The 27,372-nt window shown below is 38.8% G+C and overlaps 2 protein-coding genes across 5 annotated transcripts in view; both read right to left on the bottom strand.

The window, feature by feature from the left end:
* rcan3 (regulator of calcineurin 3) overlaps nt 1–7,298 on the bottom strand; it is a 92,003-nt gene extending 84,705 nt beyond the window's left edge. Inside the window, exons 1-2 of the mRNA XM_061895960.1 lie at nt 7,148–7,298; nt 3,554–3,827 (exon numbers count right to left, since the gene is read on the bottom strand). Coding sequence (XP_061751944.1) covers nt 3,554–3,763 — 210 coding nt within the window. The 5' untranslated portion in view covers nt 3,764–3,827; nt 7,148–7,298. The remainder of the gene's footprint in view (nt 1–3,553; nt 3,828–7,147) is intronic.
* Nucleotides 7,299–9,103: 1,805 nt separating this feature from the next.
* nipal3 (NIPA like domain containing 3) lies at nt 9,104–22,007 on the bottom strand. 4 transcript variants are annotated; one of them, XM_061895962.1, is made up of 12 exons: nt 21,765–22,007; nt 21,539–21,607; nt 19,310–19,481; nt 19,175–19,234; nt 18,948–19,093; nt 16,136–16,195; nt 15,957–16,053; nt 15,739–15,874; nt 12,681–12,769; nt 12,363–12,426; nt 9,908–10,002; nt 9,104–9,840 (listed from the first exon to the last, which is right to left on the bottom strand). In XM_061895962.1, exons 1-12 carry the CDS (start codon nt 21,792–21,794, stop codon nt 9,665–9,667), a joined length of 1,194 nt encoding a protein of 397 aa, XP_061751946.1. In that variant the 5' UTR covers nt 21,795–22,007; the 3' UTR covers nt 9,104–9,664. The 4 variants fall into 4 exon arrangements, with proteins under 4 accessions (XP_061751946.1, XP_061751947.1, XP_061751949.1 ...); XM_061895963.1 differs by having other exon boundaries at nt 9,104–9,821; nt 9,904–10,002; XM_061895965.1 differs by having other exon boundaries at nt 9,904–10,002.
* Between the last annotated feature and the right edge of the window lie 5,365 nt (nt 22,008–27,372).

Genomic DNA, 27,372 nt, shown 5'->3' on the forward strand with positions numbered 1-27,372 from the left:
TCGCTGCCACCACAGCCTGCGGGGCACTAGACTACAAACTGGGGTGAAGTAGGCCGGCTTCGTCGCTTGAGGAAGCCTACAATTTTTGGTTGTGTTTTCTGCTCCATATGCTGAATGCCGATATACTATATATATCTCTCTATATTTTTTTCCGTCAAGTAAAACAATACGTAAAACAGTCGTAGTTACCTAAGATACTAAGTATTGCATTATTATGACTTAGTAAGTCAATATTTTGACTTACTGATATGCTAAAGGTTTTTAAGTGTTGTACGAGCATACAAATGTTTTAAATTAGATTTTCCACCAAGGTTATATTTCTCCTCTTTTGTTGAGAATAATTGTTGTACATTCATGGGTAGCACGTTATAGTTGGCTTTGTACATAATTTTAGCTGTTTGCAAATGCACCCAATCGTTGAATTTCAATACTTTTGATTAAACAAATAAAGTGTGTGTAATATTGTATATTCTCTATATCCAACATTATGTATTATTCTAACAGATCTTTTTTGTAACAGTTAGTGAATGAAGCGCACATTTGTAGTTGTTTCCCCATATTTCTACACAATAACTCCAATATGGTAACACTAGTGAGCAGTAAAGAATATGGGGTGATGTTTGGTCTAGAACATGTTTTGCTTTATTCATTATTGACATGTTTCTTGCTACTTTATGTTGTATACTCTTTACATGAGATTTCCAGTTAATTTTATCATCTATTATTACACCCAAAAATGTGTTTTCTTTTACCCTTTCAATGTCTACACCGTCTATTTGTAATTGTGTTTGACTTTCTTCTTCTACTGTTACCAAATAGCAATAATTTAGTTTTACTGACATTCAAAGATAGTCTGTTTTTGTTAAACCATCTTTTGAATTTGTTTATTTCTTCTGTTATTATCTGTATAAGCTTTTGTGTGATCAATCCTGAACAAAACACATCTGTATCATCTGCTAATAATACTAACTTTAAGTCCTTTGTAACTTTATAAATGTTGTTTATATAGAAATTGAACAATGTTGGTCCAAGTATTAGTCGCCTAAGTACGCCACAAAATATTTTCAGCTCTGAAGTGTGCTCGCCTATCTTCACGTATTGTTTTCTGTTGGTTAAGTAGCTTCTCACCCAGTCCAACCCTCTGATTCCATACCGTTCTAATTTGTTTATTAAAATGTTGTGATAAATTGTGTCAAATGCTTTTGTTAAATCCATAAACACTGCAGCAGCACATTTTTGCTAGATTGGTGATCTCTTCTGTTATTTCGATTAGTGCCATTGATGTTGATGTTGAGATTAATTGTCTGTGAGTGTTTTGTTTTAATTATGAATGTTTCGTTTTTAATTATGAATTTGTCTAATCTATTGTAAAACCGTTTTTCAATGATTTTAGAAAATTGTGGAAGTAGAAAAACAGGTCTGTAGTTTGTAAACTAGTGTTTGTCACAGGTCTTATAAATCGGTACTCACTATTGCTTTTTTAATTTCATATGGGAGTTTGCCTGTTTGAAATGTTAGGTTGCTAATTTATGCTAAAGCTTTGGAAATCTCTTCAATGACCTTTTTTATCGTTTTCATATCAATTTCGTTGCAATCAATTGAGCTCTTGGATTGACCTTTTTCACAATATTGATTATTTCCTCTTTTGTCACTCCTTATAGGAATGTAGAGTTGGGGTTTCTATCGACGGTGTCATTCAAGTCCTCAACTGACTCAGGATATGGAATTTTTTCCTCCAAATTTGGTCCTATGTTCACAAGTACTTATTGAAGCTTTCAACTACTTCGTTCATATTGTCATTTTTTACACTTCCATTTAAGAAGTATTTAGGATAATTCTTTTTAGCACCATTTTTAATAACGCCATTTAGGATGCCCCATGTAGCTCTCATATTGTTTTTGTTCTGGTCCAATAATTGACTGTAATATTATTTTCTACATGTTTGTAGTATGCCAATTAACTTGCTTGTATATGTTTTGTACTTGTTTTCTGCTCCTGTAGATTTTTGTGTTATAAATGTTCTGTTTAATGTATTCTTCTTGTTACAAGTATTTTTCAGTCCTTTTGTCTTGCAAGGTTGATTAATTTTGTTTTGATTCTTACTAGGTTGCTTCAATGGACAGTGTTGGTAATAAAGCATCTCAAAAGATATAAAAAAAAAAATTGAAAATACCATATTCATAATCTACATAAATTTCACTGTAGACATTGTCCCTCCCGACTTTGATTTCTCAGATAATTTTTTCAAGCTGTCATACTTTGTTCCGTACATATTCTTCGAAAAGTATTTTTATTATCAATGTTCCTCTCTTAGTAGTTTTCGTCATTGAGTATGAAAACTGGCAGATCACTGATGTCGGATATTAGTAAAAATATTATCTGTAAGTGTGGCGCTGTGTCCTGAAATTCTGCATGGCCTTGTGATTTTAGGATATAAACTCAGGCTATACATTGTGTCAATAAAGTCATCCATGGGCTTTTGTTTGTTAGGGTTCAAAAAGTCAATGTTGAAGTCTCCACAAAAGAAGGTTCTTTTTTGACTGATTTCAGTAAAAGTTGCCTTAATCCAGTCGAACTGTCACTACCAGAACTAGGGATTGATTGAATTAAGTACTTTCAAAGATACCGACCAAATTCCACCAGTACTTTAAGGTATCGATTCACGCAAAACCAAACAATGCCATATTTTGGTAAATTTTTTGCACTTGACGTCACATCCGGCTCAAACACTTGGCAAGAAAAAAAGGACTTAAGCACGCCTCAGAGCGGATTCAGTCCAACTTCCTATTGGTAATGTTGCGATTTACCATGACAACAAGGAAAGTAAACAATTGAATGTGCAGTAAGGTTCTGCTTTTCAAAATTCTCTGGCTCAATATAAATTTACATTGGATTTGCCATACACGTGCTACCGATTAGCATTGGCGATTTTTCATGGCAATTTTAACACCTCCAAATTTGGTAATAAACAATTTCAACTACATTACAATCAAACAGCTGGTGTGTAATAATACAATGCTTCATGACTTTGTTTGTCATCACTGGTACCCTTCTGTGGATGTATTACAATAAACTAAACAAAAAACATCAAAACGCAACATTTAAAAGTGAATTTTAAAAAGGAAATTGGGGTCAAATTTTAATATTTTATGACCAATGGAATTCAAGGATCCACTGGTAATAATACAAATATCCAGCATCTACACCTTTATCCACCAAAATAGTTTTTTCCGAACCATGCCTTTACAAAGTTTACATATTTAGTGAGTTGTTGCAAACAAACAACCAAAGAAACTAAGCAATGTTGAATTAATAATAAATTTTAATACTAATCTAATGACGACTTGTCCAGGGTATACACTGCCTTCTGCCTAAATACTGCTGGAATAGGTTCCAGCCTACCCCGGGAGGGACAAGCGGTAGAAAATGGATTAATGGATGGACTAATCTAATGAATAATGTCTCATAAAAACATGACCTGGGTGGGTAGCATATACTAAAATTAAGGTGTGCAAATAGTATATGTTTGCGCCTCAATGGTCAGTTTACTCACCCTGTCCACGTCCTCTTCAAACGCAGCCTCATGGACGCCACATGCAAAGAGCGCCGTGGGGAGGTCGCTAAGGTCCATCATCTCGTCTGCCACGCCGTCCGGGTCATTGTCCCCAAACACCATGTCCTCCTCTTCCTCTTCATCCTCCTCCGGGTCGCTGCTGTAGGCCTCGGAGCCGTTGCTCCACGCCTTGGAGCTCTCTCGCAGCATGGCGAGTCTTTTTGAGACAGCTGCTGATGGGTGAGTGGGGACCAAAAGCAAGGAAAAGATGCCACTGGGAAAAGGAAAATAGATATTTTAGCTTTTTGGTATCAAAAAAAACCCTTCAACATTATGGATATTGAGCTATAGATTATTTGTGTTAGCATGCTAGTTTTACAGTTTGGACGTATTAGAGATGTGACGTTTTTGAACAAATCAATTCTTTTGAAAGCCTCTTTTAGTTTCAGGTGAATGATGAGAAAAGATTCCCAGTTCGTTTGGGAGCCGCTTTTTTAAGCACATGCAAATTTAACGTGCACACTCTGCACATGCGTTCGACCCGCCTGATAATTTGACTACAAAAACACTTTTAGAGGAACTTTTTTTTTTTAAATGACAAAAAAAAAGTTCACAATTAAAACTTAGAATTGAACATATATTTAAAGGCCTACTGAAATGAGATTTTCTTATTCAAACGGGGATAGCAGGTCCATTTTATGTGTCATACTTGATCATTTTGCGATATTGCTATATTTTTGCTGAAAAGATTTAGTAGAGAACATCCACGATAAAGTTCGCAACTGGAGAAAAACCCTGCCTCTACCGGAAGTCGCAGACGATGACGTCACCCGTGTGAGGGCTCCTCACATATTCACATTGCTTATAATGGGAGCCTCCAACAAAAAGTGCTATTTGGACCGAGAAAACGACAATTTCCCCATTCATTTGAGCGAAGATGAAAGACTCGTGTTTGAGGATATTGATAGCGACGGACTAGAAAAAAAAAACAAAAAAAAACGGGATTGCAATCGCGTTGCATTGAGACGGATTCATATGTTTTTAGAGACATTTACTAGGATAATTCTGGGAAATCCCTTATCTTTCTATTGTGTTGCTAGTGTTTTAGTGAGTTTAACAGTACCTGATTGGTGTACATCCACAGCCGGGTGTTGACACGCAGTGTCTCGGGGAAGTCGACGGCAGCTGTACGGGAGGCGCAAGCTCAGCTGATATCCGGTAAGTGCCGACTTTTTAAATCACACTTTTCTCACCAAAACGTGCTGGTTGACAAGTGGTCGGGATCCATGTCCGCTGTGATCCATAGTAAAGTTTCAACTCCGTGAATTTTAAACAAAGAATCACCGTGTGTTTGTGTGGCTAAAGGCTAAAGCTTCCCAACTCCATCTTGCTACTTTGACTTCTCCATTATTAATTGAACAAATTGCAGTGAAGTGAAGTGAATTATATTTATATAGCGCTTTTCTCTAGTGACTCAAAGCGCTTTACATAGTGAAACCCAATATCTAAGTTACATTTAAACCAGTGTGGGTGGCACTGGGAGCAGGTGGGTAAAGTGTCTTGCCCAAGGACACAACGGCAGTGACTAGGATGGCGGAAGCGGGAATCGAACCTGCAACCCTGAAGTTTCTGGCACGGCCGCTCTACCAACCAAGCTATGCCGCAAACGATTCAGCAACACAGATGTCCAAAATACTGTGTAATTATGCCATTAAAGCAGACGACATTTAGCAGTGTGTGTGCGTAGCGCTCATACTTCCGAAAAACCCGTGACGTCTTGCGTACACGTCATCATTACACGACGTTTTCAAGACGAAACTCCCGGGAAATTTAAAATTGCAATTTAGTAAACTAAAAAGGCCGTATTGGCATGTGTTGCAATGTTAATATTTCATCATTGATATATAAACTATCAGACTGTGTGGTCGGTAGTAGTGGGTTTCAGTAGGCCTTTAAAACACTATCATGTTTGAATTGTACTGTAGTCATTTTATTTATTTAGATTCGCTTTTTGGGGTCATTATTGTAAAGTGTAGTGATTTAAGCATACCCACACCAAGTATGGTAATACAAATTTGTCCTCACATTTTTATTACAGGCTAATTTGTATTAAAGTTAATTTTATTTATACTTTTTATAATGCATATTCTTTCCGTGACTGCGTGGGTTCCCTCCGGGTACTCCGGCTTCCTCCCACTTCCAAAGACATGCACCTGGGGATAGGTTGATTGGCAACACTAAATTGGCCCTAGTGTGTGAATGTGAGTGTCAATGTTGTCTGTCTATCTGTGTTGGCCCTGCGATGAGGTGGCGACTTGTCCAGGGTGTACGTCGCCTTCCGCCCGATTGTAGCTGAGATAGGCACCAGCACCCCCCACAACCCCAAAAGGGACAAGCGGTAGAAAATTCATGGATGGATATCCATGAACACATTTTTCTATATGGTTAAAATGCTACACATTTTTGTTTAATTGAGGGAAAATTCAAACTTGTGATGTCACTGTAAAAGCATAGAGGTATGGCACCGGCTTATGGAATGGAAACACAGCAAAAAATAAATAAATACAAAAGTGTGAATGTTGTCTGTCTATCCGTGTTGGCCCTGTGATGAGATGGCAACTTGTCCAGGGTGTAGACCGCCTTCCGCCCGATTGTAGCTGAGATAAATAAATAAATGGGTTGTACTTGTATAGCGCTTTTCTACCTTCAAGGTACTCAAAGCGCTTTGACACTACTTCCACATTTACCCATTCACACACTGATGGAGGGAGCTGCCATGCAAGGCGCTAACCAGCACCCATCAGGAGCAAGGGTGAAGTGTCTTGCTCAGGACACAACGGACGTATCGAGGTTGGTACAAGGTGGGGATTGAACCAGGGACCCTCGGATTACGCACATTCCTTCTCCCACTGCGCCGGCGCCCCCCGCGACCTCAAAGGGAATAAGCGGTAGAAAATGGATGGATGGATTTCCCATGGGGCCCGGCCGGGCACAGCCCGAAGAGGCAACGTGGGTCATCCCTCCAATGGGCTAACCACCCATAGCAGCCATAGAGGTCGGGTGCGATGTGAGCCGGGCGGCAGCCGAAAACAGGGCACTTGGCGGTCCGATCCTCGGCTACAGAAGCTAGCTCAAAGAGCCATGCATCCCACTTCTAGAATGTAGTTTCCACAATCCCAGACATATTAAAGTATACTGTTTGAGGTTTGAAAACATCACTTTGCAAAACAGACCAACAGGAAACAACAAGTTGCTGAAAAATAGAGGTTTACCGCACTCCTCTCAAACAAGCGCCGATGACACAGCGACATCTAGTGGCGTATTTGAGGTACTGTCTTCATTCAGTGCTGCCACCAGTGGGCGTCCTTTTAGCTCAAATGGTTTACTTGTTCCAAAGGAAATGATAAATATTACGTAATGAGCTCATTCAAAATGTATGACATTAGCATATGCGTTGATTTAACGTTTAAATACAACTATTACCTCTTAAAACACATTGGCATTGAAGATAGGCGACAGACAACGAGCTAAACATGAGCGATAACAGCGTCCCGTTTCTCCCTGATAACGCTGGTTGCTGGTTGTGTGACTTACCTGACTACAGTTTGTGACGATTAACCATCGCAAAGGGACCACAAGAAGGACTCGGGGAGTCAACAAACGGACAAAATCACTCCGTTTAGCTGTCTTCAATATCAAGAGTTTGCTGTCAGAAGCGGCGTTTGTTATTATGGGATTACTGCGGCGCAACCTACCTTAATGTCATCACCTACGAGCGTTAGACCAATGAGATGGTGGGAGAGTTTCATGACGACCAATCAAAAAAGCAGAACTGGAAGGTGACTCCCGCCTCTCGGAAGTTAACGCGCAACCGGTGGTTCAACCCAACCTGTCATTGAAAGCAATGGAGGATATATTCACAGCGAAATACATTTGATACCATTTCATTTTATTTTAGGTATTTTCAATAGGCCGGAAATAGTGACGTAAGTCTAACTAACATAATTTTGAACGTAATGTAACATGTTATCTTTTATGTTATTTTAGTAAATCAAAACTAAAGTAAATCATCAGCAGAGTATTTTCCTATTTTAATTATCTACTAAAGCTTGCTAAATGCACAGTAAGTCCTACCGATCTTTGGTTAATAATTATTTGAATGTTGATGATTAATTTCTGTATTAAATGTGCTGAATAAAAATAAAACCCTTCAACGGGAGTGCGGCGTTCAATTAAGCTCGTTCATATGTGTTTTGTCAGAAATGCAAAGAAATAGGAGCAGTCAAATCATCGGCATATTTAGTTTATTACTTTGGTGATGGTTTTCATTAGAGACACACGTTACATAGTCAAAAACAGCATTAAACAGCACTTTTCTAAAGTAGATTTTTGACCAAATATCTTCAACTGTTGTTTTATAGAATAGGATAGATCTTTATTGTCATTGCACAAGTACAACGGAATTTCCTTTTTGGCACAGTCCCGCTAAGAGCACACATACGTTACAGGCGGGGACAAGACTAGACCCCCAACGGATCAGCCACTTACGGCGCTCCTTAAAAAGGTGACATTGGAAGGGGTGGAGGTTGGGGGTAAAAAAAACATCAGGAGGGGTCCAGACTGAGTCCAAGGAAAAAAACCTCCATAGCAAAGCACATATACATATTACAACATACATCTCCAGATATCTAGCAACAGAGGGAAAGTAGTTCAAGATCATGGTAGTAGGCCGCAGCTCTCAGGCGCTGACCATCCATTCATCACCCCTATGGGATTTGCGTCAAGGGTGGTGGGGTGTGTATGTGTGGCGTATATTTTTGTGGATGTGTGTGTAAGCCCGTAGTGTGTCTCTGTTCCGCGGCCTTGATGTACAGTATTGTGCAGTCGCTAGTCCAAAGTCAACAACAACAGGTGGGTGTCCATGAAAGGCAAGAAGGGAGTTTGTTGTGTTTTTGCTGCGCTGTCCTTCAGGAGAGTCTCGAAGCCAGGGAAACAATCCAAGTTAGAATGATTTTGTATGAGGGTGAAAATCAAATTTGCTTTTCACCCTAAAATGTCTATGACTGGTCCTCAAAACTGTGGGGTAGACAGTCTGGTGTAATCCACAGTTTTGCCCGCATACTCCAGTCATTTTTGGCAGCTTTGGGGTACTTTGAAGACTGCCAGCAACTTCCAATTTGTCGACAAACCAGAGCAACGCTTACTCCAATCAGCAGATGTCCTGTTGCCATAATTCCGAATAGGTGGATAACTTCACGTCCTCGACAGAAAAGGGTCGTCAGGCATGCGGCCCTCCTTCTTCTCCCAAGAGTCCGTCGTGTGTCCAGCAACAACCGCTTCGTCACGACAGCAGGTTCCCCCAAACCCAAGAGCTTGTCAATTTTGTTGAGGCCAGTTAAATAGTTCCAATGTTTAGATTTGGAGAGCAGTGCAAAAAGAGGCAACAAGAAAGATAAAACAAGACGAAGAAGCAAGCAGGAGAGATAAGGGAGAGGAAAGGGGAGCGTCCACCCTCGATGAGTGCCAGAGAGAAAAGAGGAATGCGATGAGTCATTTTAATGCTACAACTTTAATAATGCACCTGTGTCTTTTTTTATCCAGTGTTGTGATAATATTCAAGGCACACAAAATGCAAACTTCAAAATCAATAAATACAATAAATTACAGCATTTGGAACCATTGAAAAAAGGTAGTAATACAAACCCTCTAAAAAGCGAGGCAAAGCAAGAGTAAACACTGCTCTTTGGAGATGTTTTTAAAGGCTGATTATTTGAACACCAACAAAAAGTCATCTTTGGCAAAAAGCTTAAAAGTGAGGCAGAAGAGTACACACCTAACAGTATAGTCCTTATATTGCAGAGTATCTTTAAGACATTTAAGTATCAAGTAGTTTCTGAAACAACTTATACCACATTTAAACCTGGAATTTTCCTTTTGGTTGTCCTGAGCGTGATTGTACCTGACACCACTAGGACATATTGTCATGCTTGTCCTATTAAGAATAAAGAAATATTTTGACCCCGGAATAGATTATTTCTATTTACTAAGGGATAATCTGTTTCAAAAGACACACGACTTTGAGGTTCCAGTGTAGATATTAAAGCCCTGGCGCTAATCTTCCTTCTCATTATGCACTCCTGTGGTTCCAACGCTGGAGGTGGGTTGTTTCCCACTAACAGGCTGATGAGCAGAAGTTGCTAGGTCGTTGTTGACTAGCGCGCCGTAAGAAAAAGTGCCGCTGAAGTCAGGGGGGACAGCAGGACTCGTGCTGTGAATGGTTGGAACACCTGATTGTGGACAAATTAAGTAAACAGATTGCAAAATGGACTGTGTTGCAATTCAATACTTACACACCGTTACTCATATTCATGGTGACGTAAGGCTCAAAGGTCTTACTCCTTTTCTTGGTTTTGGTGACGAGGAAGACCCCCAAGAAGCATGCAGCGGTCCTACACAACACACGGATTAGTCCAAAACTATGATTACCACATAATGTATACACAACATATATATATGTATATATATATATATATATATATATATATATATATATATATATATATATATATATATATATGCATATATATTGTCCATAACCATGATCAAACAAGAAAATACATAGTTGTAGACACCCACAATGTATCCACCTAAAAATGAAATGCATTTTTTAATCATGCAATATGCACATGGATGAAAGCACAATGGCTCTATCTGGTGGGGAACTTGGAGAACTACAGTTTCAGCAATTTAAAGGGGACTTATTAGGCAAAACCAACCTTTTTTAACCTATTAGTATCTGTTATTGTGTATTTGGGATCTGCATAAGTCCAAAAAAATGTAATTAACTGAGATTTTTATAAACAATCTTGCCATTTGAAATTTACCACAAATTGTGACGTTTTTCCCCACGGGTGACGTCAGCGGATTATCTATATATGACCTGTCTGTCTCTCTGTGTTGGACCTGCAATGAGCTAGCGACTCATCCAGGGTGTACTTCGCCCTTTGTCCAAGTGCAGCTGCAATAGGCCCCACGACACCAAAACTGGATGGTTGGATGGTAAAGTTTTACCCGAAAAGCTTTAAGCGAGTTTGCCATTGTAGTTCATTCTTTTTCTCTATCCTCTCGTTTTGGAGCAGACTGGCTTGCACATGCATTCGCCGCTGTTGCCATTTCTATTACAAAGTAGCATATTGTTTGAACTTATATCAGTCAGTAGACTTGCTAGGGAAGTGCTAAAAACTACAACATGGCTGACGGGGAGAAGACGCTGTTGAAGTGGAGGCACGTAAATAAGATCACCCACCCCAAAACAGCACATCCTGAAGAGACGGTCAGAAAAGCGGCTAGAAAACAGTCTGTAAAATATAATCTATGAAACAAAATACCATTATATGTCATGTAGACCACAATAAATTGTTATAAATGTAGACAAAATAATTCATAATACAACCCATTAAAAAAATACAACACAACGGGACTTCAAATCCAGGCCTTTAACAACTTACAGCATAAAGGAGTAAAATGTAACTTAATCATTACCTTTGGAGGGAATTAAACTTTTTGGAAAGGACAGTTTGACCCTGGTACAGATAATTTACTTTGGTTAATGCCCAACCCTTCAAAAAGCAAGTGTTTTAACTTTGTAAAATCTACTGTATCTCTACACAGGTGTTGGAGGAACGTATATTTCCCCGCAGTTAAGCTCTAGACAAGGGGTCTTTAACAATTTCAATAACTAGGACCCCCAACCTGATGGGAGAGATGGGGGAGTGATGGACCCCCAACTTATTAATCTTGTTTGAATTTGTGATAAAAATTAAATTTGTCCTAAACCTTGTTATTGTGCAATATTATGATTTCTTCATTATGTAGTATAGCACAGCGGCCAACTATCGGAACCATTCAGTAATTGGCAGCACTGTGAAAAGGTTGGGCATGCCACTGGTGTTCACAAACTACACTACGATAATTATACATAGTTTAAAAAATTGTGGAAAAATTGCAGGAAAAATATAAAAAAAACTATCAAAAAAAAAAACTGGTCTAATGAGTTGTACTTGTATAGCACTTTTCTACCTTCAAGGTACTCAAAGCGCTTTGACACTACTTCCCCATTTACCCATTCACACACACATTCACACACTGATGGAGGGAGCTGCCATGCAAGGCGCTAACCAGCACCCATCAGGAGCAAGGGTGAAGTGTCTTGCTCAGGACACAACGGACGTGACAAAGTTGGTACTAGGTGGGGATTGAACCAGGGACCCTCGGGTTGCGCACGGCCACTCTCCCACTGCGCCACGCCACCCCCAATCACCAAATATGTTATTACACTTGACACAATGCAGACCCCCTGTTGAATACCCCTCCTCAAGACTAAGTATACACAGGTAAAAATAAAAACAGTTTAATATATTTTCATGTCAGCAACTGAACTTCAAATGTGAAACCAATATATGTTGTTAAATCACTACACACAAAGTGAAATATGTCAAGTTTTTGTTATAATTGTGATGATCATGGTTTACAGTTTTTGCAAGCACAAAATTTTCTGAAATTTTCCATTGGAAGTTTTCATAAGCTGTAAACCATAATCATCAAAAGAAGTCTTGAAATACCTTCAGTTGCATGTTATGACCCAATGTAATTTATTAGTTTCACCTTGTAAATCTAATTGCTGGTATAAACGAACATTTACACGATAGTCCAATTTGTGGAGTTCCTCCTGTACATGAGAAAAGCTCTGTGATGGACAGAAGGCTTTATCCAAGTGCTACCGTATACATTAGTGTTGTTTATGACTCACCCTAACAAGAACATGCAGACATGAAGGACGTCTTCATTCGAAAACTCCAAATAAAACACGGCCCCTAAGAGATTGAAAAAAATAAAATACAAAAAAAAGGTACATCAAAAGCAGAATAGAACGCTTTTATTCATTCAATTTAGACTTCGAAACCATTAGCAAGTGCCCGCCTGAGAATGACAGAGCGTTAGTGCTTTCACCCGAAAGGTTAACAAACAAAGTTTGCGTCAAACCTGATTTTGAGAGTTCGCCTACTGATGTGTCAACAAAAGGCCTTGAAACACTTTAGTTTAGCTTGATAGTAAAAGCGTGACTCACCTGCTAGTACAGCAAAAACAGTGGAGAGGATGTAGTTAACGCTGGCGATGAGGCACGTGTCGTACAACTTGCAAGCTTGAGAGAGAAACCTGCAACAGCAAATATTTTTTGGGGGTTTGTACTGTACATCCTTTCTAAAAGTTATTCAATGTTTCCTATGCATTCATTTATTGGTGGCGGCACACAAGCTCCCAGTTTGCCCTTGCCCATTAGCACACCGTTAAACATGGTCTGCCGGAGAAGAAGAAGACAAAGCAGAAGGGAACAGTGTTACCTACATAGCAACTTTGTCACTATATTTTGCAAGTACCAGTCATCAAACATACACTGTAGATCAGGGGTGTCAAACTTGGACTATGTCTACACTAAGCCGGATAATCCCTTAAATCAGGGGTGTCAAACGTACGGCCCGCGGGCCGGATCAGGCCCCCGAACAGGTTTTATACGGCCCGCCGGATGAGTTTGCTAAGTATAAAAATGAGACAGAATTTTTGAATGAAATAAACCGTTCTAAATGTGTCCATTAAATGTCACAATAGCAATCATTTGTGTCTTTGTAGATTATGCTACAAAATAAACCACAATATGTTAGTGCACCAGTCAAGGAAAATGAGCAAACTACATCAATAACATCCTGTAATTTGATTTTGATCATATTTTTTTATCTTGATAGATTGAAAATTAACACCAATGAGTTGACTGATGAACATTATCACGTAATTTATTCAGAAAGTATAAATAACGACAAATAAATACGAATACCATTAACTGCAACACATAAGTGCAAAAAAACAGAATTTGTACATTTCCAGATTGCGGTTGTTCTATTTTCAACAAAGAAAACAATCTGTAGTCTTTATTTTTAGGTTATCGTGCCGTGATTTTACCACTCCGGCCCACTTACGAGTAGATTTTTCTCCATGTGGCCCCCGATCTAAAATGAGTTTGACACCCCTGCCTTAAGTGAATACATTTTTAGCCTAAGCCCCGTTTCAGCCACACTTAACTATCGCTTAAAGTCCCCCTCCTTGGATAATTTTTTTACACGGGTAAGTGCGCCGTGCATTTCTTGAATCTCAGGCTCTTAGCTTTGTATGGACTCATTGATCGTTTATCAACTGAGAGGAAGTGACGCCAGAAAGACAGCGCCCCACACTGGAAGAGACATCAGAAAGAACGATTCACAGCCAGCTTCATAATAAAGCGGTTTCGTAAGTCAGAGGTAACCACTGCAAATATGGATGCGTGTCATCCAGACATGCCCGTGTTTCTCCTCCCGTCTGTACGGACGCTTGTGGAAATCACATGAATAGCTTAAGAGAAAGCGATTGCAGCTATTTGGGATACAACACTTCTCAGACGACAAGAGAACTTTCAAATATCCAGGTCAGCTGTGATTCTACTTACCGAAAAACTTTGTCCATTTGTCGAAGAAGAGACAACGAGAATGCGAGCTTCCGTGGATGTGATATAAGGGTAGCGTGCGCTTTGAATTACCTGGCTGACAAAACAAGACTACGGAAACCGGCGAATGCTTTTGGACTGGCAAAGCAGACTGTATCAGTTATGGTCCGCCATGTATGTCGCGGGATCAACATCTAGGTTCAGACTATATAAAGTCACCAAAAACGAATGGACAATTAAGGTGAAGGCAAAAGAGTGAGGAATGTCCTGACCAGATATCTAGATCCCGAGATTTGATTGTTGTAACATGTTATTTGTCACATTGTGTACTTTCATGGGATTATTAAATATTTGATTAATTTATGATGGCTCAGGTGTGATTCACTACAATAGGGCCCCACAGCACAATGGATTCCAGTTAATTGAAATACCACAACACTGGATATTGCTCAGGTAAAATAATTTATGCTCACAAAGCAACACTGGAGGTGACTATGACGTGCGCATTTTCCACGCACGCGTATTAGGTCGCGTTGCACCGGCAGATGGAGGGGGTTAAACGGTGGCATTGATGTGTGTGGACATGGATAAGGTTAGGTGGGATTTACCTTGGATAACCTTATCCGGCTTAGTGTAAACGGGGCCTTTAAGTACCAGTAGCATGGAAAAACAAGTTGACTTTATATGCTTAATTGTGTTTCATTGTTTACATGAAACCACATCCGATTGTATTTACAATCCGCAACGTATGTGAAAATACCATCTAAACATCACAAAATGCCACAATTTCAGGTAACCATTTTGAATATACAGCTCCGAACGTCTTCGTTTTTTTCCGTAGATTGACGTCACTGAAGTAACGCTTCTGCACTCTAACCGTATTATCGGATCAGTCATACTGGAAATACGCAAAAATTAGAGAGAGATGTGCTGTCTATCATTCACAATCCCTCTATAAAGACATGAACACATATGTTTTTCTTTTTTTATACATTCGAAGTCGTAAATGAATAAATACATAAAAGTCCGCTAATGAAGTTGTAAATGGGGGCTCTCTATTCTGCCCACAAAACCCTCTAAATAACTTAATCATCTGCAAAAAGCCGAGATGTAATCCTGCAGCCTCCAAACCAGATACCCTCAACGCTCTGACTGCGCCTAGAAATTCTGTCCATAAAAGCTATGAACAGAATTTGTGTCAAAGGGCAGCCTTGGCGAAGTCCAACCCATACTGGAAATGGGTCCGTCTTACTGCCGACAATGCGGACCAAGCTTTGACACCGATCATACAGGGAGCGGACCGCCACAATCAGATAGTCAGATACCTCATACTCTGTGAGCACTCCCCACATTGTGACAATAAAAAAAACAACAACAAAATGATATAGTTATAATAATTCATGGTTTTAACTCACTTTGTGCGAGTAACGTGTCGTAACTAATTATGCAAATTCAACAATTACGTGATCCCACTGTCCACTTCTGCCACAAATGAATTATAGTCCTAGATTCAGGATTTATTTTCCCACTTGAGATGGTTTAAGAGTGTTTTAAACCACAAATACACAACATTACAATGCATTTTAAACAGTCAAGCAACCCTATATGAATCCTTCAATTTCCTTTGTAAGAAATCGAAATACAGTATGATTACCTGGCTTGGAATATGACTGTAGACACCATGCACACAAACATGATGCTGAAGATGGGGTAGTCAAGCTGCATGGAGCCCTCCAAGGTCAGAATCAACATGTGAGACACGGCCTTCACTGTAATGACTGTGACTGAACCTGAGCGGCATAAAGACAAAATTGTCTCTTCTGAATTGTTCCGTCTCAGGAATAAGAGAATGTTTTGGGCAGTTGACTTTACCAAGCAAAGACACCAGCAGCATTATGACGACAAGGTAGTGTGCTTCTCTTTGTTTGTAAAAATATAAAAGCAGGCAGAACGAGATGATCTCCAGGACCTGTTGGTGAATAAATATGATCATTAACATTTTCTATCACAACACAATACAATGCTGCATACTAAACCACAGTAACAAATACACAAGCGAACCACGGGTGTCCAAACTTTTTCAAATCCCACAGCCTTTCATAATCGCACACCTGTAAATAAGTCAATGTTTTATGTCAATGATAACAGGAGGATTAAAGTTGCACTTGTTGGGCAAACATTTTCATTTTTTTTTTTTTATTGCATCAACTTGTCCTGATGAGGTCAGGAAGCGGTATAAAGATGGTCTGTAAAACATTACCTATACCAGTGGTCCCCAACCTTTTTGTATCCGCGGACCGGTCAACGCTTAATAATTTGTCTCGCGGCCCGGGCGTGGGGGGTGGGGGTGGGGGCGGTGGGGGGGGGTGTAATCCTTTTTATTTATATATTTATTTATTTTTTCCTTTGTCATGAAAAAGGGACGTTTTTGTCATGAAAAAGGGAGGTTTTTGCGGTTGGTGCACTAATTGTAAGTGTATATTGTGTTTTTTATGTTGATTTGATTAAAAAAAAAATATATATATATATATATTTTTTTTTTAAATAAAAATGTATAAAAAATTATTCTGCGGCACGGTACCAATTGGGCCATGGCCCGGTGGTTGGGGACCACTGACCTATACAACATTTTCACTGAAGAACCACTATTACATGTTATGTCGACCAGTGTTTCTTAAACTTGGGGCAAGGGCCCATTGTTGGGCCACGATCGCCGCCAAAAAACTCAGACTGTCAACAACCCATGCGTGTGCGCGTACAGTGCAATTTCGTACAATTTCAGAGAGGGGGGGACTGAGAGGGACAATAAGCAAGGTGCGCAGAGTGGGGGGTGGGATTTACAATTTGAATTCTGCCTGGTGACACAAGATTCAAGTATAATAGCTTTAAGTGAAATAAATCCCTGTTTTTTTCATAATATTACATTTGTCAACTTATTCAGGGTTTCCCCAAGATTAGTGGTTAGGAGCGTGGTCACATGACATCATTGCATAATTTGCTATTCATATATTATGATTTGATATGATGTTCTTTAAAAAGAGTAAAACATGTATGCATATATTTAAAAACAAATATGTTATTATAATTAATATTAACATACAGTATATTGTATATAGTTTTTAAGTCTCTATAGACGTTTAATACAGTTTTTTGATAAAAACGACTAACAACAAATATACTATCTTTGTCTAGTGTTATTAAAGACTGTCCTCATGTTTAGAGACTACTTCTGTCCCTCCATGTCTCCGACAAAAAGCAAGCCGCTGAAAGCATGTCACTCTTGTGTCGAACTGCTGCTCCAGTTAGACTTTCTCTCCTTAAAAGCTGCCACTGTCCTCTTAATATTCACACATTTTGTAAATTGCTGTCCACAGGTATATCAAGGATATATTAAATTTACATCCACATTGCAGACATGCTGACTAGGCTCCAGACAATTGCGTGCGTCTTGGTTACATCCGGTTTCAGCAGCGCTCTTTTTGGTGATTAACGTATTTTTTCAGTGGCCGAATTTTCGTTGCATCACTAGACAATAGTGCATACACAATAGGCTGTAAATGTTATACTGTAACGTTCTGCCAGCGGTAATGTTTTATGTTTGTGTGGGTTTTATTTGATGTAAATTTTTCCCATGATCACAAACACACCGTCCATGCCTGAAAGGGGATTGGGTGAGAATGAGGAAGTGTTGTATGTTCATGGAAGCACAGAGACGAAGGTGTTTGCGTGGGAGGTAAAACCTGTTGGAATTATGCCGTTTGTTAGCATAAGATTGGCAATAAAAGTTAAAAATAGCGTCAGACTTTGTGTGACGACTTATTGAGGCTACAATACCTTATACTATAATTTGTTTTCATGTAAAATACCCTCCTTTTTAAGGTGTGGCGGCGATGACAATGCAATGGCTGTGCGCCACATTCAGTAATATCAAGGGGAAACCCTGTGACTTTTACGCTAAATTGACTTGTATAACTAATAGGGGTGTGGGAAAAAATCGATTCGAATTTGAATCGCGATTCTCACGTTGTGCGATTCAGAATCAATTCTCATTTTTAAAAAAATCTATTTTTTTTAATCAATCAAAAAAAACAATACACAGCATCACAATAACAATGCAATCAAATTCCAAAACCAAACCTGACCCAGCAACACTCAGAACTGCAATAAACAGAGCAATTGAGGAGACACAAACACGACACAGAACAAACCAAAAGTAGTGAAACAAAAATGAGCATTATCGAAAACAGTATCAAAATTAGTTATAATTTCAGCATAGCAGTGATTAAAAATCCCTCATTGACATTATCATTAGACATATATAAAAATAAAAAAAAGAACAATAGTGTCACAGTCGCTTACACTTGCATCGCATCTCATAAGCTTGACAACACACTGTGTCCAATGTTTTCACAAAGATAAAATAAGTTGCAATCAGTTGATAAAACATTGTCCTTTACAATTATAAAATCTTTTAAAAATATATATACTACTCTGCTAGCATGTCAGCAGACTGGGGTAGATCTATCTTAATTCCTATGTATTGAATTAATAGAGAATCCTTATAAATCAGAAAAATATAATTTTTGAATCGAGAATCGTGCTGAATCGAAAAAAATCGATTTATAATCGAATCGCGACCCCAAGAATCGATATTGAATTGAATCGTGGGACACCGAAAGATTCGCAGCCCTAATAACTAATAAATGACATAATGGTAGTTAAAAATGGTCTCATCAATAAATAAAATTGTTTTTTTACATTGCACATTGAACACAGTGCTTTTATTTCATCACATTACAGATTGTGTGAAGATTAGAAAGCAAATTTAATGTGCGTTGGTACTAGGGAGTGAATGTGTCTTACCAGATACAAGAGAACGGGCCAGCCGACAAGATGTCGCACAACAATTTCTGCAGTAAGCTTTTCATGCCAGTTGGGTCCAAACGCTACAAAGAGGTACGCCCCTCCGATGGCGAGGACAGCGCCCAAGAAGGAGAGCCCATAACGTTCTGAAAGCGAAACACATCACATGATTCAATTTAAAATACAACCTATGTGATGAGGTACGTATATACTGCATGTGCACTCACTTGCAAAGTCCTTTGGTCTGTATTTCTCCGGCATGAAAATAAAACTCAAAATGAAGCTTGCTGAAAAACAAAAACAAAGTCCATCACATCATCATCAGTCTTCCTTTTTTTAAACTGCTGCAGAGGAACACTTACTGAGGATGGAGACAGCATTGAGCGGCGCGATGAGACTGACGGGGGCAAAGGCGTATGACACAAAGTTGGCCGTTTCACCCAGAGAGGTGAGAAAAAAACCAAACCACCAGGTTTTAGTGCGGAAAAACACATGTGGGTCCTTTGCGCCCACAATGATGACATGGCCATATTTCTGAGGGACAAAAAATAGAAATAGAAACTCTGACCGCAATCATTGTACACACTGTAAAACGTTCCATGACATCAACAATTCATATGGTGCACTGTTATATGTGTCAGTAGAAATGTTCACATTTCGCCCTACAACAATTCCACTTCCGACGAGAGCAAACATGTTATGGTTAGTTGTAGATGTTTTTAATTATTTAGATGGGCATACACTAACATTAGCATAACAATTAGCTAACTTTAGCCGTGTTATAACGTCATCAGTGACGGTAAAATACACATCTTTTGTGGTACATGTTTTAGTAGTGGCTCTCTAGCTCACACACACACACACATACACACACACACACACACACACACACACACACACACACACACACACACACACACACACACACACACACACACACACACACACACACACACACACACACACCAACTAAAATTGCTGTGTAAGTACAATTAAAAAATAATATTTAGCCCCTGTGACACCAAAAGGGACAAGCGGTAGAAAATGGAAGGATGGATGGATGGATAGTTATTGAATACATTTCTTTCAGCACTTGTGTACTTTTTTTTTACCAAACAAGTAATTCTTTGGATGACTACTTTTTACTTTTACTTGAGTTCTATTACTTCAAAGTAAAGGTAGTGTACTTGAGTACATTTCTTTGTCCAGTTTATTCACCTCTATTTATGGCACAACAGTGTATTCCAGTGATTTTTCATGCACCACTAGTTGTACATGGGCTCTATCGAGTGCAGTGGTTCTTAACCTTGTTGGAGGTACCGAACCCCAGCAGTTTCATATGTGCATTCACCGAACCCTTCTTTAGTGAACAATTTATACATTTTTTTTTTTTCAAATTCCAGACAAAGTTATTTGTTTTTCTTATTGGTGCACAAAATGAACCGTGCATGAACATCACCTTGTTCAAAGAACAATACCAACACAGTGCATGAACTCACAACAAATTACACACTTGCAAATCAGATGGAAAATTGAAGGGAACTTTGTTTGGTGGTATCCCTAATACGCGGATAGGGACAAGCTGTTATTTAAACAAAGAGTCGTTTTTTGTTTTTTTTCATTTAAACGATGAGTCGGGTGTGTGGGCAGCACGGTGGAAGAGGGGTTAGTCCGTCTGCCTCACAATACGAAGGTTCTGAGTAGTCAGGGTTCAATCCCAGGCTCGGGATCTTTCTGTGTGGGGTTTGCATGTCCTCCGCGTAACTGCGTGGGTTCACTCAGGGTACTCCGGCTTCCTCCCACTTCTAAAGACATGCACCTGGGGATAGGTTGATTGGCAACACTAAATTGGCCCTAATGTGTGAATGTGAGTGTGAATGTTGTCTGTCTATCAGTGTTGGCCCTGTGATGAGATGGCGACTTGTCCAGGGCGTACCCCACCTTTCGCCTGATTGTAGCTGAGATAGGCATCGGCGCTCCCCGCAACCCCAAAGGGAATAAGCGGTAGAAAATGGATGGATGGATGAGTCAGGTGTGTCTTGACCTCCGCGGTGGAGGCTCCGCCGAACCCCTGAGGCCGACTCACCGAACCCCTAGGGTTCGATCGAACCCAGGTTAAGAACCACTGATCTAGTGGCATGCAACTAAATCAGTTGATTGTTTTTTTTATATATTCAAACACGGTATTACTGTTTAAATTGTGTGTATTATTTTACTGTGCTACTATGGTACATTTTTAGTCTACTTTATACCTGCATTATCCTTTCCATCCTTTGTAACTAAGCTACTGTGTGGAACAATTTCCCTTGTGGATCAATAAAGTTTGTCTAAGTCTAATGTTATAGTAGCCCAGATTTCATAAAGACTTGTTGAACAAAACCTATGCCTTGTTTTTAATGAATAGTTAGGCCTACAACGCTGATGTATTTCAATCTTGGACATTATGGTGGTACATAAAAAGACAGGGTTTTTTTTACTGGGTGGAAAAACCTTAAGGACAACTAGTGTAGTCCAAAGCATACACTGAAGTAGAAAGGGGGTATTTACAATAAATATAAGGGCGATTTTTGAGAAAAAAAGGCATTACTTACCTGAATATTCAAGGAGATGCTTACGAGCACGTTTCCAAAAATAGCAAGTAGAGTTCCAATGAGATTGTTCTGGAAAAGACACATATTCAATGAGAGATAACCCAAAGGTCAAGTCAGCTATGTGCGCAATATTTTAAAAATCAATACTTGTATCAAGTATAAACACTCAATTGGGTTTTGTTTCATACTAAACAAGAAGATAAACACTATTAGATTATTTTCTTACCGTGTATGAGTCTTCGTTTAGTCTATCCATATCTCTTTCGTACAATTTCAGCACTAATCGGCAACCGACAAACTTACGTTACGAAGTTTCATACTGTCACTTTCCTCCGGTCGACCAAAAAACAAGTATTATTATTTAATTTCTGAATTTAATGGGCTTAAATGACATAATTCTGTCATCAATAAGCTTGCGACTTCCTGGGTTCAATGGCCGTTTGAGGCGAAATACGTCATCCGGCACATGGGTCACATGACAGGAAGAATCATCCCGGAAGTACGTTTGTTTATAAATTATCATATTAAATAAATATATATATTTAAACAAATCCTGCCAAACCTGTATATATTTAGCTATTTTTGTTTTTTGCACATCCCAATAGTTCAATTATAAACACATCACGTTCAAAGAAGCACCTACATATTTAAATGTGTTTTGGCTTTGTATTGTTGATATAATTTTACAAATATAGCTATGTGAAACGATGTAAAAAACAACAACAAAAAACTAACAGTATTATTGTTTCCATTTAAAAAAAAAAATCAAATTGCAGTACAACATAAAGACAGTAAGCTGTGCTGTTGTGCTATAATGGACTTCACCGTCATTGGAGCAAGTGAATTTTAAATTAATTGTACTTTTTCAAAAATGAAATGCTTTCATCTTAAAATTATGAATAAATGAATGGATTCATACATAACCCCTCCCTTTTCAAATGTATATATTCGTGCAATCGGTATTTTTTTTTTGTACTTGCTGTGTCATTGCAGCTGTCAAAGAGGAACACATGCCGGAGAGGTGCCAAAACCAAAACAAAAGGCATCAGGGCGGAAACTTCTTGAAAAGAAAAGCTCTGTAATTTTTTCCAACTGTTTCCAAAAGGGGTTAAATAAGAACCGTGAGTCATTGCAAGCAGGGCTGCAACGAAACATGGCAAGATAAATCAGTGTGACTGGTATGTGACAGTCTTCTTGGTTGATTTAACATGCAACAATGTCAAAATTAGCATTCCATTATTTTGGAAGATGGTCCAGTTTGCAATGACAAATTAATTGGAATTTGATTCTAAAAAATAATACTTTAACATGAATAGCAACGTGTAACTTTTAGGCTTTACTATTCCAAACCAGTAGAGGGAGTGTAGACCATGGAGGGAAATCACAGTGCCCATGTTATTTGGCATTAGCTTGATAGATGATCAAATATCAATGTCTTTCATTATCAGACTTGTAAATAAGTCAATGTTTCGCAAGTTGATAACATGATGATTAAATATGCACTTTTTGGCAGATATGTCTTATTGCTAAAACTTGCCCTGATGAGTTATTAGTAGTTGCATTATCATGATTGCAATGCTTCAGAAAGAATGTCTAAGAAAGAAAAATGCATTAAAAAGGAAATTTAAAAAATGAAATGTTTCATACAGATTTGCAATTTAAAATAAATAAACCGTATTTCCTTGAATTGCCGCAGGACATATAGTATGCGCCTGCCTTAAATTAATGCCGGGTCAAACTCGCTTCCCAAAATAATTAGCGCATGCTTACTGTTACAGCCTGGTCAAACTCGTGACGTCATCATTTTCAAAATGGAGGAGGCTGATTTCAATACCGGTAATTTGAAATCGCATAAAGGGAAGAAGATTAAGAGCTATTCAGTAGGATTTAAGGTCCAAGTTTACATCACACTAAAATTTTTACTGCACACCTTTGGTAAGTGCCGGAGTGAGAAGAGGTTTTGAAATAATTAGCGCATGCTTACTTGTACCACATGCCTTTGGTAAGCGCAGGAGTGAGAAGAGGTTTTAAATTAATTAGCGCCCCGGCGGCAATTTAAGGAAATAGGGTATATACGGTGGGGCAAAAAAGTATTTAGTCAGCCACCGATTGTGCAAGTTCTCCCACTTAAAATGATGACAGAGGTCTGTAATTTTCATCATAGGTACACTTCAACTGACTAAATACTTTTTTGCCCCATTGTATATATCCATCCATCCATCCATTTTTCTACCGCTTATTCCCTTTTGGGGTCGCGGAGGGCGCTGGCGCCTATCTCAGCTACAATCGGGCGGAAGGCAGGGTACACCCTGGACAAGTCGCCATCTCATCGCAGGGCCAACACAGATAGACAGACAACATTCACATTCACACTCACATTCACACACTAGGGCCAATTTAGTGTTGCCAATCAACCTATGCCCAGGTGCATGTCTTTGGAGGTGGGAGGAAGCCGGAGTACCCGGAGGGAACCCACACATTCACGGGGAGAACATGCAAACTCCACACAGAAAGATCCCGAGCCTGGATTTGAACCCGGGACTGCAGGAACTTCGTACTGTGAGGCAGACGCACTAACCCTTCTCCCACCGTGAAGCCCCCATTGTATATATATATATATGTGTATATATATATATATATATATATATATATATATATATATATATATATATATATATATATATATATATATATATATATATATATATATATATATATATATATATGTCTGGATTGGATTATCCAGAGAATAGTGCTCGATACCGTGGTAGAGCGCAATATGTAGGTGTGGGAAAAATCACAAGACTACTTCATCTCTACAGAGCTGTTTCATGAGGGGTTCCCTCAATCATCAGGAAAAATCTCCTGATGATTGAGGGAATATATATATATATATACATATACATATATACATATATATATATATATATATATATATATATATATATATATATATATATATATATATATATATATATATATATATATATATATATATATTTATATATATATATATATATATATATATATATATATATATATATATATATATATATACATATATATATGTATATATATATATATATGTATATATATTTTTTTAATGGTATGTTTTATTCAATTTCATGTTGCAATATAATGGCCTTTGTGTTTGTCAGGGACATGTTGTTACACAAAAAGTATTTGCTTCATTGTTGCATTACGTTTAAAATGTCCAAATAATTTGTAAAAACACTGTGAAAAAAAATTGTTTGATTTAAGCAGAATGATGTGAACATGCTTTGCACAGAATACTAAAATCAACATTTTATTAAACATTTTTTTTTTTTTTTACTTTTAATATGAATGATGTCTGTCTATCAGTGTTGCCCTGCGATGAGGTGGCCACTTGTCCAGGGTGTAAGCCCGGATGCAGCTGGTATAGGCTCCAGCACCCCCCTGCAACCCTGATAGGGACACGCTGTAGAAAATGGATAACTTGGTTTGAATTGTTTCATTTTTTTCCCCCATGTTGCACAGTGATGCCCTCCATGTTTGTCAGGAACATTCTGGTATCACTTCAAATATGTATTTGCTTCATTGTATAGCATAAGCTTACAAAATGTCTAAAAAAGTTAGCTTTTCTTTTTTAAGCAAATTTTCATAAACCTCTTTAAAAAATAAAACACAATTATTCATATTTTAAACTTTTAGTAGTATATATTTTTAACTAAATTCCATGTTGGTCCCTGATTTTTTGTTGTTGTTGTTAGGGACATGTCGTCATTACCCTAAAGATGCATTTGCTTGATTTTGCATCAACTAATAAAAAAAAAAAGTTGGATTTTGTTTTTATCAAGTAGACAAAATGAGAAATCTGTAAATAGCAATTGCATTTATCTAGATGTTTAGCTTTTAAAAATGTATATTTTAAATTGAATTTCGTTTGGCAACATGATGGCCTCCATATTTTTCAGGCACATGTCATTAGTGTGTGTACCTCAGAATACGAAGGTCCTGAGCTCATATCCTGGGCTCGGGATCTTCCTGTGTGGAATTTACATGTCCTCCCCGTGAATGCGTGGGTTCCCTCTGGGTACTCCAACTTCCTCCCACCTCCAAAGAAGATGTGCACCTGGGGATAGGTTGATTGGCAACACTATATTGGCCCTAGTGTGTGAATGTGAGTGTGAATGTTGTCTGTCTATCTGTGTTGGCCCTGCAATGAGGTGGCGACTTGTCCAGGGTGTACCCTGCCTTCCGCCCGATTGTAGCTGAGATAGGCGCCAGCGCCCCCCGCGACCCCAAAAGGGAATAAGCGGTAGAAAATGGATGGATGGATATATATATATATATATATATATGACATATACAGTATGTGTGCTTGGGTCCTATTTTTAGGAACATTAATACAAAACCTCACAATAATGTCTGACAAACGTTATGACAGACCGCTTTAAAAGACAGAATGGAATTTTACATTTTCTTATTGAATCAGACACCCAGAATGTACATGGAAATAAAGAATGTGGGATTTACAATATTAACTATGAACGATAAAACACTGAGTATTGACAGCATATGAACGTCACCATCCATCCATCCATCTTCTTCCACTTATCCGAGGTCGGGTCGCGGGGGCAACAGCCTAAGCAGGGAAGCCCAGACCCTCCCTCTCCCCAGCCACTTCGTCTAGCTCTTCCCGGGGGATCCCAGGCCAGCCGAGAGACATAGTCTTCCCAACGTGTCCTGGGTCTTCCCCGTGGCCTCCTACCGGTTGGGCGTGCCCTAAACACCTCCTTAGGGAGGCGTTCAGGTGGCATCCTGACCAGATGCCCGAACCACCTCATCTGGCTCCTCTCGATGTGGAGGAGCAGCTGCTTTACTTTGAGTTTCTCCCGGATGGCAGAGCTTCTCACCCTATCTCTAAGGGAGAACCCTGCCACACGGCGGAGGAAACTAATTTCGGCCGCTTGTACCCGTGATCTTATCCTTTCGGTTATGACCCAAAGCTCATGACCATAGGTGAGGATGGGAACGTAGATCGACCGGTAAATTGAGAGCTTTGCCTTCCGGCTCAGCTCCTTCTTCACCACAACGGATCGGTACAACGTCCGCATTACTCACACCCCCTCTCAATCGACATATTTTACAATCAAGCAAAACATGAAAAAAACATGAAAAATGCAACAAACTCAGCGAAATATGAACCCACCTCTAATCGGATATGTCTGATATATCACTAAGCTTTAGAACTTTGTAGTAAAAATCTCCTTCCACGTCTGGCCCTGGCACCCGCTTTTCAGGCTGGCCGCTCTGGAAACACTCGCCACCCACACTTCTTGATGCCTCGTCTGAGCTGCTGTGACTTAGCGTACCATAGTAACTAGTAGGGCTGCGAATCTTTGGGTGTCCCACGATTCGATTCAATATCGATTCTTGGGGTCGCGATTTGATAATATATACATTTTTCGATTCAACGCGATTCTCGATTCAAAAACGATCTATTTCCGATTCAAAACGATTCTGTAGTCATTAAATACATTGGATTTCAGCAGGATCTACCCCAGTCTGCTGACATGCCAGCAGAGTAGTAGATTTTTTAAAAAAGCTTTTATAATTGTAAAGGACAATGTTTTATCAATTGTTTGCAATAATGTAAATTTGTTTTAACTATTAAACAAACCAAAAATATGACTTATTTTATCTTTGTGAAAATATTGGACATAGTGTGTTGTCAAGCTTATGAGATGCGATGTTCTTTTTTTATTTTTTATAAATGTCTAATGATAATGTAAATGAGAGATTTTTAATTACTGCTATGCTGAAATTATAACTAATATTGATACTGTTGT

This window comes from Nerophis ophidion, linkage group LG03 (genome assembly GCF_033978795.1).
Source record: "Nerophis ophidion isolate RoL-2023_Sa linkage group LG03, RoL_Noph_v1.0, whole genome shotgun sequence".
NCBI lineage: Eukaryota > Metazoa > Chordata > Actinopteri > Syngnathiformes > Syngnathidae > Nerophis > Nerophis ophidion.